At 39.4% G+C, this 16,066-nt stretch overlaps 1 protein-coding gene and 1 long non-coding RNA gene across 3 annotated transcripts in view; both read left to right on the forward strand.

Moving 5' to 3' along the window:
• LOC145990540 (uncharacterized) overlaps positions 1-6,289 on the forward strand; it is a 66,729-nt gene extending 60,440 nt beyond the window's left edge. Inside the window, exon 11 of the mRNA XM_083126233.1 lies at positions 1,992-6,289. Within this exon, the coding sequence (XP_082982359.1) occupies positions 1,992-4,497 (2,506 nt within the window). The 3' untranslated portion in view covers positions 4,498-6,289. The remainder of the gene's footprint in view (positions 1-1,991) is intronic.
• Positions 6,290-9,912: 3,623 nt separating this feature from the next.
• Positions 9,913-16,066, forward strand: part of LOC145990314 (uncharacterized) — a 120,775-nt gene continuing 114,621 nt past the window's right edge. The window contains exons 1-3 of one of the 2 annotated variants that reach the window (XR_014441965.1): positions 9,913-9,984; positions 11,794-11,848; positions 12,860-13,076. This is a non-coding gene — a long non-coding RNA (uncharacterized LOC145990314). The remainder of the gene's footprint in view (positions 9,985-11,793; positions 11,849-12,859; positions 13,077-16,066) is intronic. The other variant, XR_014441964.1, reaches the window with a different exon arrangement.

Genomic DNA, 16,066 nt, shown 5'->3' on the forward strand with positions numbered 1-16,066 from the left:
AGCATCGTCTGCGTCAAGAGGATAGATGCCCACACCAGCTAGATCCTTCAGCAGAACGTATTTGCCCTGAAAACATACAAAAGGTGAACTACCCATTTGAGTACGCCAATGGCTTTCACATATATTTACTTTGAATCAGTGATGTGCGTCTACGCACGGTAGTCTACATTCTACACGTAGACTATTTTATACACGTAGATTACGTAATCTATGTAAACAACATCGCGAAAGGTGATAACTTAGCAAAGGGCGCCGTGGAATTAAAATAAAATTATACTGCGTATCAGTTGCTGATGTGTGAGGAGAACTTTTTATACTCTTTCTTCCAAATTCGAACAATTTCTCACCTAGGAAGAAAACTAATATAGGAAATATTCTAGTGTTTTATGGGAAAAAGACCACTCTTGCCTCACGACTGCCATCTGTTGTTGTTTTTTGCATACTATTTATCTTCCTCCATAGTTGATGATAGAGGAGAAGAGAAATTTTGTTGTAAATAGGATTCTTTTCATTTCGTTAGGAACCAATACAGTTGAAAATGTCACTTTCCTTCCATGAAACCCTTGAAAATTAATTTTAATGCACTTTCGATTGTCTACGTAGTCTATGTAAACTACAACCCAATGTAATCTACGCGTAGATTACGTGTAGACAACGCATGTAGACGTAAACTTATAGTCTACGGCACATCACTGCTTTGAATACATCCACCAGAAAACATATTTAGGATTGTTCTCATGTACTCAATGACAACAGTTCACAAAAAATAACTCAAAGTTATAAATTGCTTAGGTTGCAACCCTTTGCCGGGTGACACGTGATATTGAAACTTATGGTGAGGATTAGGACTAAGCCTGTAGACTTAGATAAGAATAAGATGCATGTTTTCGAAGACACTGATGAACTGCTGAATTAGGAGATGTTGAAACCCCTGACAAGCAGCAACTTTAGCGATACCTACAGAGACCCTGTAGTTACTATTGTGACGTTTCTCCTGGCTTTAAGTCAGAATGTATTAAACAAAATTCCACAAACGAAATCATAATACAAACACGACATCAGCATTCGGTACACTACAAAATCTAAAACAATATATTAATAATCAAATATCTACAGGTTAGTCCAAAATTAGTGTGAAGCTGAGCTCCGTGACGGAGTTGTTAGGACAGGGCTAGGGGACCGGGGATCGAATCCAGGCTTTTGCATGTGTCCCTTCATCAGTATCATGATATCATCACTCACCCCCCTCGTCGCTGTTAGCTATAAATGACAGAAAAGCGACGTAAAATAACAAATCAAATCAGTACTGTGAGGTTAATAATTCCGTCATACACTAGAGTTGACGTCAAACATCTGAAGAGTATTCTGTTTTAAACTTAGCATTTTAAATGTACAGCTACTCAATTATGCAGAGATGTAAGACTATTTAGAAATACATACAGAAAATTTCAAATACGAAGTTTGTATTGGGTATTCATTATTATATTTCCCTACTCTGAGCCTTCTGGAGCTCGTAAGTAGTATCTGATTGCGGTAAATCTTGGTATATAGGCTATGGAGACAATGGGTAAGCGAATGCCAACATTTATAATTTTACCACCTGGCGGAAATGTGACGCTGAAATAACAAGATGCAAAACTTTCTTTCTAGTTTATGTCAGTACAGCAGTGTTCAATATGCGTGCCGTCAACGTGAATCACCCTTTGGAAGCGTAAGACAGCGTCATCAATAGTGACACGAGATGGTATTCACTGTGCATGAGATTTCAGCGCCACATTTCCACCTGGTGGTGAAATTTGAACTATTATTTTTTCGTCAGTATTCGCTTCCCAAGGGTCCCTCCCCATAGTCTCTATACCAAGTTTTGCCGCAATCCGATGTCTCGAACATTCTCCATAAGGCTTTCAGTAGGGGAACTTTAATTGTAGCCAAATGCTCAAATGTATATTTATTAGTGGAAGTGGAAATATTTACTTTGGTTTTGTTTGCAGGTTCTACCGCTGCGTGAAGTTCAACCAGTACCGAGACGATTTCTCGGTGTTTGAATACGATTGTCCAACTGGCCTCGTGTTCGACGATCGCTGGGAAGTGTGCGTATGGCCGACTCAGGCGTCCCCGTGCGACGGTTCGAGCGAGATCCAACCCGTGCCACGAAACAAGTTCATCTGCCCCGGCGAGGGTTACTTCACGGACCCTGAGAACTGCAGATGGTTCTTCGCCTGCCTTGATCACCGAAGGGACGGATCATCACCCACAGCATACGAGTTCCGTTGTCCCTTCGGACTTGCCTTCGACGAGCAGCGTCTGCTGTGCAACTGGCCGTGGCTCGTTTCCGGTTGTGGAGCATCAGGGTCTGCAGGGCGGGGAACCATCCCTGCATCCTTCGTCACCTCCAACTCTCCCTTGCATCCAGCTGCCACTTTTGGAGGAGTTCCCCAGGGACCAACGGGGAGTGATCCTGCCTGTAGTACCTGCACAACCAGCTCTGCAAGTCTGAGAATTGTGGGTAAGGGTAATATCAATAACGCTGGTCTAGAAGTTCCCATTTCTTCTCTGAATTCTCCACTAGCACCTTCTAATGTGGTAAACAAAGTCTTGGTTCAACCACAGCTCCTTCCTCAAGGACAATACCCTTCTAGGATCTCTCTACCTCCTCCCAACACTCTCATTCACGGTCTACCAGCAACCCCATCAGCTTCTCCTACCGTTCACGCACCTGTAGCACAGTTTTCAGGACCCTCGTCTGTTCCTGTCACTTTTGGAGCTGCACCACCACGTCATCCTGCTCTCAGCAATGGGTATTCCTATCCTCAACCACCAGTAGGGATATCGTCTCCATTCTTCGGCCCTCTTCAAGCCAGCACCTTGTCTCCAATTGCTTCCCAGAACGTTTTACGTCCTCCCTTCAGAGCCGAGGAGTACTTACCTCCCCCACCCGGTGGCTACCAGAGCCCAAGCATCCCTGCAAATCAACCCTCAGATGTACGGATCCAAAGTGCAACCAAGCAGAGTACATTTGTAGGTATACCCTACCTGCCACCATCACCAGCTCCACTCAGGAAACAGAACGATAGGTTCCTGAGTGACGTGTTCAACACACACAATTCAATCAAGTTTGGTTCACCAACAGCTGAAGTACCTGTTGTGTCAATTCCTGCTAACCAGACCACTTTCCAAAAGGACATTCGGGTCCAGCTTCCCTCATTTGTGAGCACCACTGCTGTTCCTCCTTCACACTTCCGGTACAATACCTTCACACCATCAGCATCACCTCAGCCGTCCATCCCAGTGTTTCCAACCGTCAGCTCTCCATCAACATTCGGTACAGGCACAGCAACTCCAAAACCATCTAGTCCGACTGTGTCTGTGATACAAGTCATTCCATCACCTTCTCCAAGCGTCGCATCAGTCACAACAGCCACTCTTGGACCCCTACCTCGAAGAATTCCAGTGTTGGCACCTCAATCGGAGGCTTCCACTGTATCCTCAAGAATCGAACCCCAGCTACCAGTTGCCAATGATCAGTTTAAAGGGTATCGATATCCACAACCTTCTAAAGGTTTCGCCGAGATTCCAAGGCTTGAAGAAGGGTTGAGTAGAGGCAGCACTATCGGCGATGATAAGGGTTCCAGCAGCTCCCCAGTAAGTCCAAGTCAGGAACAAGACAAGAAGGACAGTCAACAAGCAGACATTGACGCAATATTGAGCCAATACGACGAAAGCTTGGGAAACACAATCGGCTTGTTCTACGATGCGGTTGATATATTGAGAGACTCGCCTCGCAGAGGTGGCAGCAAGAGCGGAAGTATAGTTGGCGAGCCTGGATCCAGCGATGCTGAGAGCAGACCTGCAGAGAAAACACTAACTGATTCTGGAGATGACGTCAAGGTTGTAGGCCTACCAGAGGCTCAAAATGGCTTTGGAGCGAATCAAGGTAGGTTTGGTTCGAGGAGGCCACAGAATGGAGCAGGATCTGGCAATACTGGGCAATATGGAGTCACGGGTAACGTACGGAAAGGACCTTCCAGTAATTATGGTACTGGTGCTCGAGTAGGTGGAAAAGATGGTACCAGCTATAACAGAGGAAATGCACCATTAATTAGAACCAACGCAGCTGAAACTCTAAGAAGCTTAGCCGACCAAACAGAACCTGAACTAAAGAACACAAACAAGATACTAGTTTCTAGACCAGCAGAAAACGTGCCGACCATAATTGGGAAACTTGGAAGTGGTAAACTGTTCGATAGATACGGACCAGGTGGATGGAGAAGCTTCGATGAGACCTTAGGACCGGAAGTGTGTCAAAGAGAAGGCCTCTTCCGACACCCTCGTAATTGCAACAAGTTCTTCGCTTGCTACTGGGATACATGGAAGGAAAAGTACACCCTGCATATATTTAACTGCCCTGTACGACTTGCCTACGACGAAAGCATCTCAGCTTGCAATTGGCCCTTCAACGGACCTTCTTGCTCAGGAGACAGGCTACTTATTAAATAATTTATGGATTTTTAGCAAAATTTACAGTTTCTTGCGTCTAGTTAAATATAAGAAGGTATCAAAAATAACGGAAATTTGTCGAAATTACGTCAAAACTCTGCCAACACTAAATCTCGTGTAATAAACTTATGTTAAAACGAAGAATTGTAGTTAAATGTGCTGAAATTGTGTCTACAATGGCCTAATTTGAGCAAGAAAAATTCATATTCATATATTATATATATGAAGTGAACTTGCTTTGTTGGGGGGGAGATCCTATCAATTGTAAAATTGAAGGTTACTTTTGAAGGTTTTATAATTTTTACGTTGGTAGCATGTTAAACGAAAATTACCATGAGTTGCTCTTTTTTATTCTTGACTATTTATTTATATGCTCTAGAGCACTTTCTTTGAAACCGTCAGATAGATGGCAATATTAGTAAACATTTCTCAAGAGGCACATGCACTTAAAAAAAAAAAAACAATTCAATTAAAGAGGCACATCTTCATCGCAAATCTTCTTATTCTTAAATTAAGAGAGCTATAAATATATATAATTAAAATTATAATTACCATCTTTGTTTAGTTCTAAATACCAAGACATACAATAACGTGCAATGACTCTTGTTCTTTCTTCTTCAATTAATAAGATGAAACAATGTTATATATTCCCTTTTTGATTTTTTTTGGTAATAAACTGAATATATTGACATCTCGTATCTACATGCTTCTTTTCTTCGAATCGTGTATTGTGAAAGGTGTTCCTTGAATATTAATGTAATTATTTATATTACTTAACAACTAATGACAACTGTAATTAACATTCCAGATAATATCGTTACAAGCATGAAGAAGAATACGAGGTTGTGAAATAATATTTATGAAATACATTACGTATGTTTTACACTATTTGCATACTTAGTATATCAATGTGACTATAATTTATATTTAGATCATTTACGAAATAGAAATATTTATTTTTATAATAATTTATTACGAATATTTATGTCGATAATGTTTGCTGTTAAAGAAATCATATTTGAATATATTGCTTCACAATTCAGTATCCTGGTCAGAATCACAACATACACACGTATTATGGAATACGTAACAACCAACATATTGTACCTGATACATATTGAATCAATATGACATTAGTTTAATCCTAACTGTATGGAAACTTATTTCTTCAAACAATTTTCTCTATTTGCTTGTTTATCATGAACGAGAATAACATCTTTTTGAGAATAAGTAGACTACATATTATTACTCTCACTTCATACATAATGTTAAAATATGTAATTTTCTTCAGAAACAATGATCTTGCACATGAAAAGAAGTGACTAGTGTATAATCGATTGGATATTTGTGGAATCCTATAGTCTGTATTAAGATGCAATTTTATGTTATTAACAGTCAAATTTCCACATCTGCCAATGAGAACACCAATTAATTTACTTCAATTGACAAAACAGATAGACTTCTATTTTTGCAATCGCAATCTTTTAAAATAAAGGATTTAGTTCTTATAAATTATAGATTTATAGGTGAAATAATGAAGTGCCGGATAAACAAAAATATCAAATTTTGAAAGATTTCGAGACGAATCGTTTGTTGTAAGTTCATACAAAATAAAACAAGGTAGATAAATATGTTTGTGTGTTTTCATTTCAGATCGTGCAGTTATATTGTTCGATCTGCCAGTATTTAAATTATTGTAATAAATCATTGTATCAGTTCATATCATCTGAATAGATAGTGTGTTAAATAGACAGAGTGGTTATATATTCATACCGACATGGTAAGCTGCATAGAATGTATATAAATGTATATTTAACTAAAAAGAAATAAAATTCTGAAAGCATACACCTAAAGTTGTTCGTTTGTTAATAAGCATGTATTGTAGGAAACTTTTTTCTGTCATTTAATATTACACTACGGTTAACTCAGTTTTATTTCTCTCTTTGTTTTCATTTTACAGTAACAAGAGACATGTAAATGCGAAAAATCAATTTCGCTGCAGCAATTTGTAGGAACATCGTGAAATCACTGTTAGTGTACAAGGAGATGACAGATGGTGCTGTTGTCCTCCCACAAATTAGAGCACCAGCAACAATTAACAACGTATATATATATTTTTCCGTATTTTTATGCAATTAAGAGGAAAAATCGAGTTTAAAAAACAAGAGAACTTTACCGAAACGAATATCTTGTTTTTTAGTCAAAATGAAGAACATGAAATTTTATCACATTTACTAATTAATGAGTATCGTGCTCCAGTTCGGCAATGAATCAATTCTGACAAACAAGTAAATCTAGTGTATATGCAAGGACACGTTGGACATTGAAAATGCTTTAATTAAAACATAACAATCTTTGAATGTCAATTCTAGTATATTATGTATTTATATAATTTTATAAAGTTATTATGAGTCTAACCTGTAGACTTTCGGATGCTAACAGATTGCTCTTGTTTAGAGATAAATAAATGCAGGCATTCTGCTCCAAAATTATTTGATTTGTTAAATTTGGACAACTGTAATTGAAAGATTGCACAAAGTAAATATTATTTATTTTAGTGTTTCTTCTAAAGTGTGAAGAAGGAGTATTGGTGATATCAGTGCTTAGTTCTGACTGGGAGAAATCAGTGGCGGCGATTAGGGGGGGGCGAGGGGGGCAGTTTCCCCCCACACTTTTCGCCACTTTTGTCCCTACACTATGCTAAATCTTATATACAAAGGGAAATATACTGTCCTTGCCCCTCCCGGTTTTGGAACCTAATCGCCGATACTGAGAAAAACTATACTCTATTGTTGATATGGGTCATTCTTTGTCAAGTGGCCTTGGGGTGTCTCATCGATCCTCTTTAATTTTGATGGAACCTCTACAGACTGTCCACATGGAGACCGGCATAGTTTCAAATTCATAAGTATTTTGGTTGGGCTACCAGGGCTGCTTCTGTAAATGGCACTTTCTCAATGCTGCGGCAAATACGAATGTTGAGATGAATTCGCCCCAAACTTTAGCAAGCTGTAACTACTGAATAACTTGCTTTGAGAGTCTGGAATTTCTCCAGTCCATGGGCCACTGGCATGTCGCAAAGCTGCTTAAATGGTGTCCTGCATGCTAAAATATTAACTGAGTTATCAATCCTTAATCCCCTCCTGTAATTCATAAATTTGAACCCATTTTCAGCAGCCTATATCTCAAAACTGACACTTCTAATTTGATCATTGTTAGCATCACTGGAGAAGAGCACATCCAAGTTGTCTAGAAACCTTGTCTTTCATTTCGGTGCTTAGCCGCCATATTGGATTAAAAATGGCGGAAATCATATTTTTGTATCCCTTGTTTCTCGGCTATTTATCAACAGATTCCAATTTTACTTTTTTAAATTGCAATACTCTAAATAAGTTTTACAATTGTTGTTGTTGCCATTCCTTTCGCTAAAATCAACAATACTGATAGAAATTTGAAAAACAAAAATGTAGAAAACGCATACGATCAATTTATGCTTTATGACAGAAATTCAGCTGTAATGCAAGGTTATCTGGTTTCTTAAATCAGGTAAATCATATTTGTCTGACTTACGGTGCAGGGTGCCCATAAAATAGCGCGTTCTGATTCCGGAGCTCGGCCGTTCGGATGGTACCGATGACCTATTTACGCCAAAGAAAGGCGTCCAGGCTTTCTACAGCATATCTGTGGATGGTAATGTATATATTCAATATATGGTAATATTGAAGAATGCGAACATTGTCAAATTCCTCTGCAAGTAATAAATCTAATCCGAAAATAGAATCGTGTGTCGGTCTGTCGAGGCTTGTCAGATTTTTACCCAAGTAAAAAGTGGTTTCCTGTATTTTATAATTTTGTGGATCAATCTTTAAGTTAAATCCGTAAGTTATTTTTCACTAAACACTAACTCGTTTACAAAATCCAGAACACAAAACAAGGAACAATTCAAATATACATAATAGAATTTACTCAAAATGCAAAATTTTCTTGATTATGGCGTGGTGTCATAAGTTCACAGCAACCATGGCTTAAAAAAAATATAAGCAACTTTGATATAAATAAGCAGTTAATCAATGTAAAAACTATTAGATGCATGTTGAAATTTCTCTCAATTCGCATCAGGAATTCTAATATTTTGTTACATTTCATGGATCGAAAGCCCAGGGATTTCGTAGAAAGGGTTTGAGAGTATTCAGTCGTATATTTTACCATTTGACGCTCTTTTGTCTTAGGCAAGCTGGGATCAATTCGACTGTTAGCTTATGACCCACACCAACTCTATACTTTATTCCGGGAATGTCTGGAGCAAGGTCGCGCAGAAGGGTAGGAAGGGGGTGGGGGGAACGAAGTAGTTCGAGTCACTACTTGTGCAGAGACTTACTGTCGTTTGCTTGCACCAGAGATTACTGGAAGAGATTATGCCTGATTGGTTGGTTGGTTGACTAGGTGTTGGTAAGTCCACTTTATGCACAGTAAGGCTAATCGGGACTGGGCCTACAGTTTAAAGTGGCATCCGAAACACTATGTGCCTCCACCGGGTATAGAACCCGAGACCTCTTGATTACAAGGCAACAACGCTACCACGCCATCGGGGAGCTCCTGAGAGTATACGCGAGACGCCACCGTTAGTGACGTAGAAAGAAGCTTCTCTATAAACTTGAGAGTAACTAAATAATCTTTGTTAATTGTATAACAAAACTAAAGTTCGCCCACCCTCGTGACGGAGTGATTATCACAGCGCGCTACGATGCCAGGGGTACTGGGTTCGAATCCAGGACTGGACGTGGGTGCTCTTTGAGTGACACCATATCATCATTCGTCCTCATCGTCGCGATTAGCCAAATGTTACAGAAAAGTGACGTTATGTAACAGAAATCAAATAAAGAACCAAAGTTCTAGGCGTAGCAGTACTTTGAGGGACTCGTGTCCCATCGGCGCTGTTTTCTGCCTTTCGAGCCCGCTACTAATTCTTGTCAAGTAACTCCACAATTGTTTTCACAATGGTGGTTCAACTGAGACCACCCGCACCTAAGGCCTATCAATTCGGTTACGCGGGAGCTCTTGATTCTTATAACGACAACATATACTTTTAAAGAAACAACAATACGAAATGTAATTGCCACCAAAGTGCGTGAAATGTGTGTAACGCGTTACGCAAGCACGCATTCGTTCCGGGCTATTACCTCCATTTGCAACTGGAGAAGTCTTCGGTAGATCCTTAGCAAGGCCGTTCTGGTAAAATCGAGCATTCTGGGTTGCAGAACCAGCGGACTGCAAAGTTAAGATATTCCGTAGAAATTTACAAACGGTGGGAAATTTATTAAAACAATTTCCAGCTTTCAATTTGCGCAACATCGTTTTCCTTCCTTAGTTTCTCGCCCACCTCGCAGATTTCCCTTCTGGTATAAAACCCGTGGGAATGCCAGGAGAGGTACAGAAGCACTTCAAGGTAGCATCTAGCAACAAGAAAACATGGCTTGCAAGTACCAGGTAAGTGCATGAAATGCTATTACTATGTCCTGGCTGTGTTTTCTGCATAATCTCAATATATAACATGATCCACATGCTGATAATTCATGGCTTCACTGTAAAAAAAAAAGGACACTTTTGGTTCACTCGCTTCTATATAACGTGTACAAAATCTTTACTGAAAACGCCGCTGAAAGTGTACAGATGTGTACCACCCGATGAAAACCATTTTAAGTACGCTTCGTATACACCTTTAGAACACATTTAGAGTTTATGTACAGTGGGATCCATGAGTGTTACCGTGCAAATTGTCCATGACAATTTTCATTATATTTTTCCCTTACATGTGTCTTGTATGTAAGCTACAGATTTTTATGTATGTTTGGTGCAGAAGTTGTCAACAGCTTGCTTTTACTTTTATTTTAATTCTTGAAGCTCTCATTGGGACAAATAAAGTGGATGAACATGGTGATGGACAAACTTATGGATCCCACTGTACACATTTAGAACACTTTCTGCATACTTTTAAAAAAGTCAGTTGTAAACTTTTATAACACTTTTGGTACACTTCGTATCACAAGATGGCTATAATTTTGGCAATTAGAAATGTTATGAACGAAATAGAATTTTAATTGTAGTTGATATCCAATGTTCAAACGGAATGTCATCAAAACATCCACGATTGCAAACTTTTGGTTTAATATGGTTATTGAAGGTGTTGAATTTTAATTAAGAATACTGTGTCGCGCATATAGAAAGTGAGAGCCTGAAATAATTTACAATGCAAAAGCTTGGATAGAATTTTCAGTAGTATTACATTTACCCCACTCTCATTGACAAATCTTAGGAATATCAAGTTTGCAACAGGTTTTTATTTTACTCCTGCATCACTATAATTTACATTGTTAGAACTGAAAGTTGTGGTTTCAAGAATTATTCTAATATAATCTGCATTACAATGGCAATTTGCAAAAATGTGGGATGAGCAGTAAGAAAGATCAAATCCGATTTTCTTTTTTCAGACTGAGAAAGTTATTGATTACAATGTCTCATTGTGAGCTGAAAGTGTTTTCATGTCCTAAAAGTGTTTTGCAAGTGTTCAAAAAGTGCTTCACCGATAGCTGACACAATCAATTTGGCAGGCCACCAATAGCTGACACAATAGAATAGTGTTAAAAAATGGAATACAGTTGTTATATAACCTGAAGTGAATATGGCCGTGAAAGAAATTAGATTAAACTTAAGCAGATCGTGAATACATGTAAGGAGTAATTTGTACTTTTCCTCAAATATCATCCCATATAAAGGGTTGGGGTGCAAGTATTTATAGTGGGAGAATTCATTCTTATCCACCCTTTATACCATCTCGGCTTCATATTTTTGAAAATGTAATCACTACTAAATGGAATATTACAAATTTCCAGATAACATATTAAGGGTACAACAGAAAGAACACAAATAGTGATGATGTCAAACGATCAAAATAGTGTCGAAAATACCTCGGCTTCAATTTACATAATAGATCTAGTGTTAGTTCTGTTGTGTTATAGATAGATTGGTTGAGTTTGTTTTAAGCCTTCGTGAACATAAAGGCTAATCGGGCCTCGACCTACAGTTTAAATTGCCTCCACCGGATTTCTAACCCGGTACCCTTTCATTATATGGCGACGACGTTACCACTACGCCATCCGGGGGGCAGTGTTATATATATATATATTATTATTTGAACAGTCTTTTTCCAGTTGCAAGAAACACAAAATTCTTTAATGCATTTCACATTCCTGAATAAATAACTCGCAGAAATCATGTAAGCATTTATGTTCGTTGCAGATCTTGGCTTTGGCAGTCCTGGCCATTATTGTCGCTGTCCAAGGAATTGGCTTCGGTAAGTAATCCAAATCTTGGATAATTCTCTAGTTGTTCCTCTTCGCGATATATACAATTTCCTTCATGTAGCAGAAATAAATGACATCGACATAATAACTTCACAGCGAACTTTATCCTCGAATCCCTTAAATAGGCTATATGTGAGAATGTCTTAAGATGCTACTGCAATGCTATTACATGTCAAGACTGGCAACCCTCTGCTGAACTTGCTTTCCTTTATTTTCTTCATAATGTTTTATGGCCACTTGTACAGTCACGGACACTTCTGGGTTGTAATGATCTAATTGAAGATCAATGGTGTTGTTACAACCCAGAAGTGTCCGTGACTGTACGTCTGTTATGCATTGCCGCTTTCCGCAAATATCAACTCTATTTTGCAGCAGCTTGGAATGATCGAAAGGGATGAAGGAGAAAAAAAGAGGATAAATAATTTGTTAGCATCAAAGAATGGTGTCCCGATCCCGGGATTCGAGTCCCTAGTCTCCAAATTCCGGGATTATTCACTCTACTCGGGATTGCATTTCCTAGTGCCCTACTCAACGAAGCCCTCAAACTTCCAACTAAGTTGTTTGAAAACTCATATCTTTGAAATATACAGGATTACCAACGGTTGAAACAATTCTAACCAAAACCAACAGTTTGAATGGTCCTCCTGTATCTCGAAGGACCCTGCACAGTAGGGGTACTAGGGCTGAATACAACCATCTGTTGTAGCTTATGGACAGTGGTCCTGACATGAAATATATTTTGTGTGGCAAGATTGACACGAACCATACTGTATAATATCTACCCCTCTTGAGGAATTTGGAAGAGGAAAACAGAAATTGTCTTGCCCTTCCCAAATTGTGTGCCTGTGGTGATGGGATACAATCTTTTGCCAGCTAGAAATAACCTATTCGCCAAATATCAAAAGTTTACATATTAGGCCTACCAGCAAACCTATTTATTTATTAATGGTCAGTTATAAAAGCTATAAGAGGTTTTGATTCTCATATCATTTTTTTCCCAGGTGGCATCAGTAGCTATGGTTACGGAATCACCCACGGATCCTACCCAGGCATCTACGGCCTCCATGGCTATGGTCTCGCTTCCGGTTATGGCTTCCCAGGAGGCTATGGTGGTTTTGGAAGCCTCGGAGGAGGAATCGTTGGAGGACCTATTGGCAAGAAGTAGATGACCATTTAAACTCTGAACTGTCACTCTTCCTATTCTTGACTTAACCGGAATGGAATAAAGCAATTTGAAATAATTATTTTGTCATTTTTATGAAGTTAGGGTTGATCTTTTGGTATAGTCTATCTTGTTTGGGTTTAGAGGAAGAAAAAATAAAGTGTGATCCGAGCCACTCACATGTGCCTCCGCCGGGCATAGAACACGGGAGGACCCCTTGATTACAGGCATAGGCGTGCGCATGTATTTTTGAAGATTAATGTCTCTCCAATGCACGAAAGCTGTTGCCTCTATGTTCCTACTACGTGAACCAAATCTTCCGTGCGTTCGATGATGTAACCCCCGGTAAGTGTTTCCAACCACGCCGTTTTTTTGCAAGAACATGACAATTTTAACTATGTTTGCCTAACCTAATCGAACCTAACCTAACCTTGTCGTGCATGGTTCGTGGGGCTATTTGTGAATGGTTCGTGGGGCTATCCGTGAATGGTTCGTGGGGCTATCCGTGCATGGTTCGTGGGGCTATTTATGAATGGTTTGTGGTGCTACTTGCATGGTTCGTGGGGTTTTCGAACCCGGAAAAAAATACAAAATCAGTAACACAAAAGTAGGTATTTTTCGGTGAAGAAGGTTGGAAACACTGCACACTCAGTGATCATAGACAACGCTAGTCAAGATTTGCCCGCCATATTGTGTATGACGCAACAGAAAAACGAACGAACAATAATTACTCGATATGTGGAAAATTGAAATTATTGTCGTGAAAAAAACGATATCCCACCTTCAAGAATCGTTAGGAATGCAGAATACGTAAGTACCAATGTGAAAAAGAAGAAAATAAAGGAATTTCAGACGTTTGGCGGATACTGAAACTTTAATCTGCTGGATTATCATACGATACGTAAAGATCTCACACCATTATTCGATCCGGTGCCAAATAAAAATATGATATAACAAATCCCTAACCCTAATCATTACAGTGATATGTAAATGTTAACTCACCTTCCCAAATCTGTCAAACATATCCGGTCGTCTCGTTTGCACGTCGCTCTCCCGTCGAATGCCCTGAATACTCAACACTGTACAGTTTCAGTCCAAAGAACAGATTTGTAACATTTTCACAGGTAAAAGTTTACTATCCGTCGGACACCTATAACTTCTGAGTTTCGTCAATTTTTGACATTCGTACTTACCTATCTGCTTCGCGGAACATTCTGTGAATGGTTTTTGGGGCTATCCATCCCGGAATCGGTGCGAAATTTAAACAAAAAAAAATTACTTTCGTTTGAAAGTTTTGACTAGAATTTCCCACCGATTCCGGGCTCCGCCCCTGGGGTAATTGACCTACCGCCCCCCAACCGCTAACGCGGCCCCGCCTCCGCTCCGCTCCGCCTCCCCGGCTGTTTCTATAGACTCCCTGTTAAAGGCATGTTGGAAATTGGCCGTTGTCGCCTGCCCCCAAATGAGCCCCAAACTTTTAAATTTGAAGAAACCCGTTTCCAGGATACGGAAAACGGTACTAATCTGATATTCCCCGGACAGATTTCTTCATTTTTACAGAAGAAACTACTTAAGGTAATAAGTTCCTGTAGCATTGTCTAACATCTGGAAGGTGTTTTGTGTGATGTGGGAATGTTTCATAGCGGAAATTCAACCACTGACGCATAGCCCCACGAACCATTTCTGGTAAGGTTAGGTTAGGTAGGGTCACGTATGGTTACAATAGTTAAAAATTGGTTTCGAAAAAAATATGCTAGCCCCACAAACCATTCTCGCATAGCCCCACGAACCATTGACACATAGCCCCACGAACCATTGACACATAGCCCCACAAACCATTTACGGAAACGTACGTTCTTCAGTTACAAAAACACTTCTTTTTTAAAAAAAATTGAATTACTTTCATCAAAAAAACGTATAGGTGTCCGGGGGCTATCAGATTTTTACCTGGAAAACTTACCTGAATTTCACACAAAACACCTTCCCGATGTTAGACAATACTACAGGAACTTATTACGGTAAGTAGTTTCTTCTGTAGAAATGAAGAAATATGTCCGACGGATAGTAAACAAGTACCTTTTCACATTCACACACAATCCAATTTACAATACACTTGTATGCACACCAGTGACGTGCGGTGACGTCGACACTTGGGGTAGCAGTCAGTGGCGTGCTCAAGGGGGGGTTGGTGTGGGTCACACCCCTCCTCCCTTTAGGGCCAGTATTCCTACAAAAAGGAAGAATGTCAATAACAGGAAAAGATTGCAAAATTATCAATGAGTACTAGAAAAAAGTACACGTAACCCCCACCCACATTCGAAAATAAAAAAACTATTTGATTTGACTCTAAGCCAGAGATCCTGGGTTCGAATCTCGGATTGACCATTTGTGTTCTTTGGTGTGTCCCTTCATCAATTTTGTCGTACCAAAGGTGGCGGAAAAGCGAAGTAAAATAAACCAAATTGAGCAATCAATCAATGATTTGATTTCATTTTTGTTACTTAGCGTCGCTTTTTTGTCACATTTGGTTAATTGCGAAGATACGATGAAATTGATGAAGGGACGAGCACAGGGAACGCAATGCCTGGGTCGGGGTTTGAACCCGGAAATCCTGGTGTCGTAGCGCGCTGTGATAACCACTCCCCCACGCTTGGTTGATTTGGTGACAGGTAACAAAACACAACACACTTTTTTGTAGTTTCTTCAATGATATTCATTTGACTTTTTGAGTTCTGAGATACATTTTTATTCCAAATTATTTCATTATTCACTGCAACACATAGGACAAGAATGCGCACTCATCACGGGTTCGAATCCTGGCCTGGATTGTTCATATGAGGTCCCTTAAGCAATTTCATCATATTATCACTCAATCCTCATTTTCGCGATAACCAAACGTGGCAGAAAAGCGAAGTAAAATAAACCAAACCAACAACAATATGAACATGCGTTCTCTTGCCCAAATAAATACATCCGCATTTATGACTGTTAGAGACCAAGAGTAGTATATTTAAATAAAGCACTACTAAAACGAGAGTCAGAGAGA

This window comes from Lepisma saccharinum, chromosome 7 (genome assembly GCF_977018435.1).
Source record: "Lepisma saccharinum chromosome 7, izLepSacc3.1, whole genome shotgun sequence".
In the NCBI taxonomy this organism is placed as follows: domain Eukaryota; kingdom Metazoa; phylum Arthropoda; class Insecta; order Zygentoma; family Lepismatidae; genus Lepisma; species Lepisma saccharinum.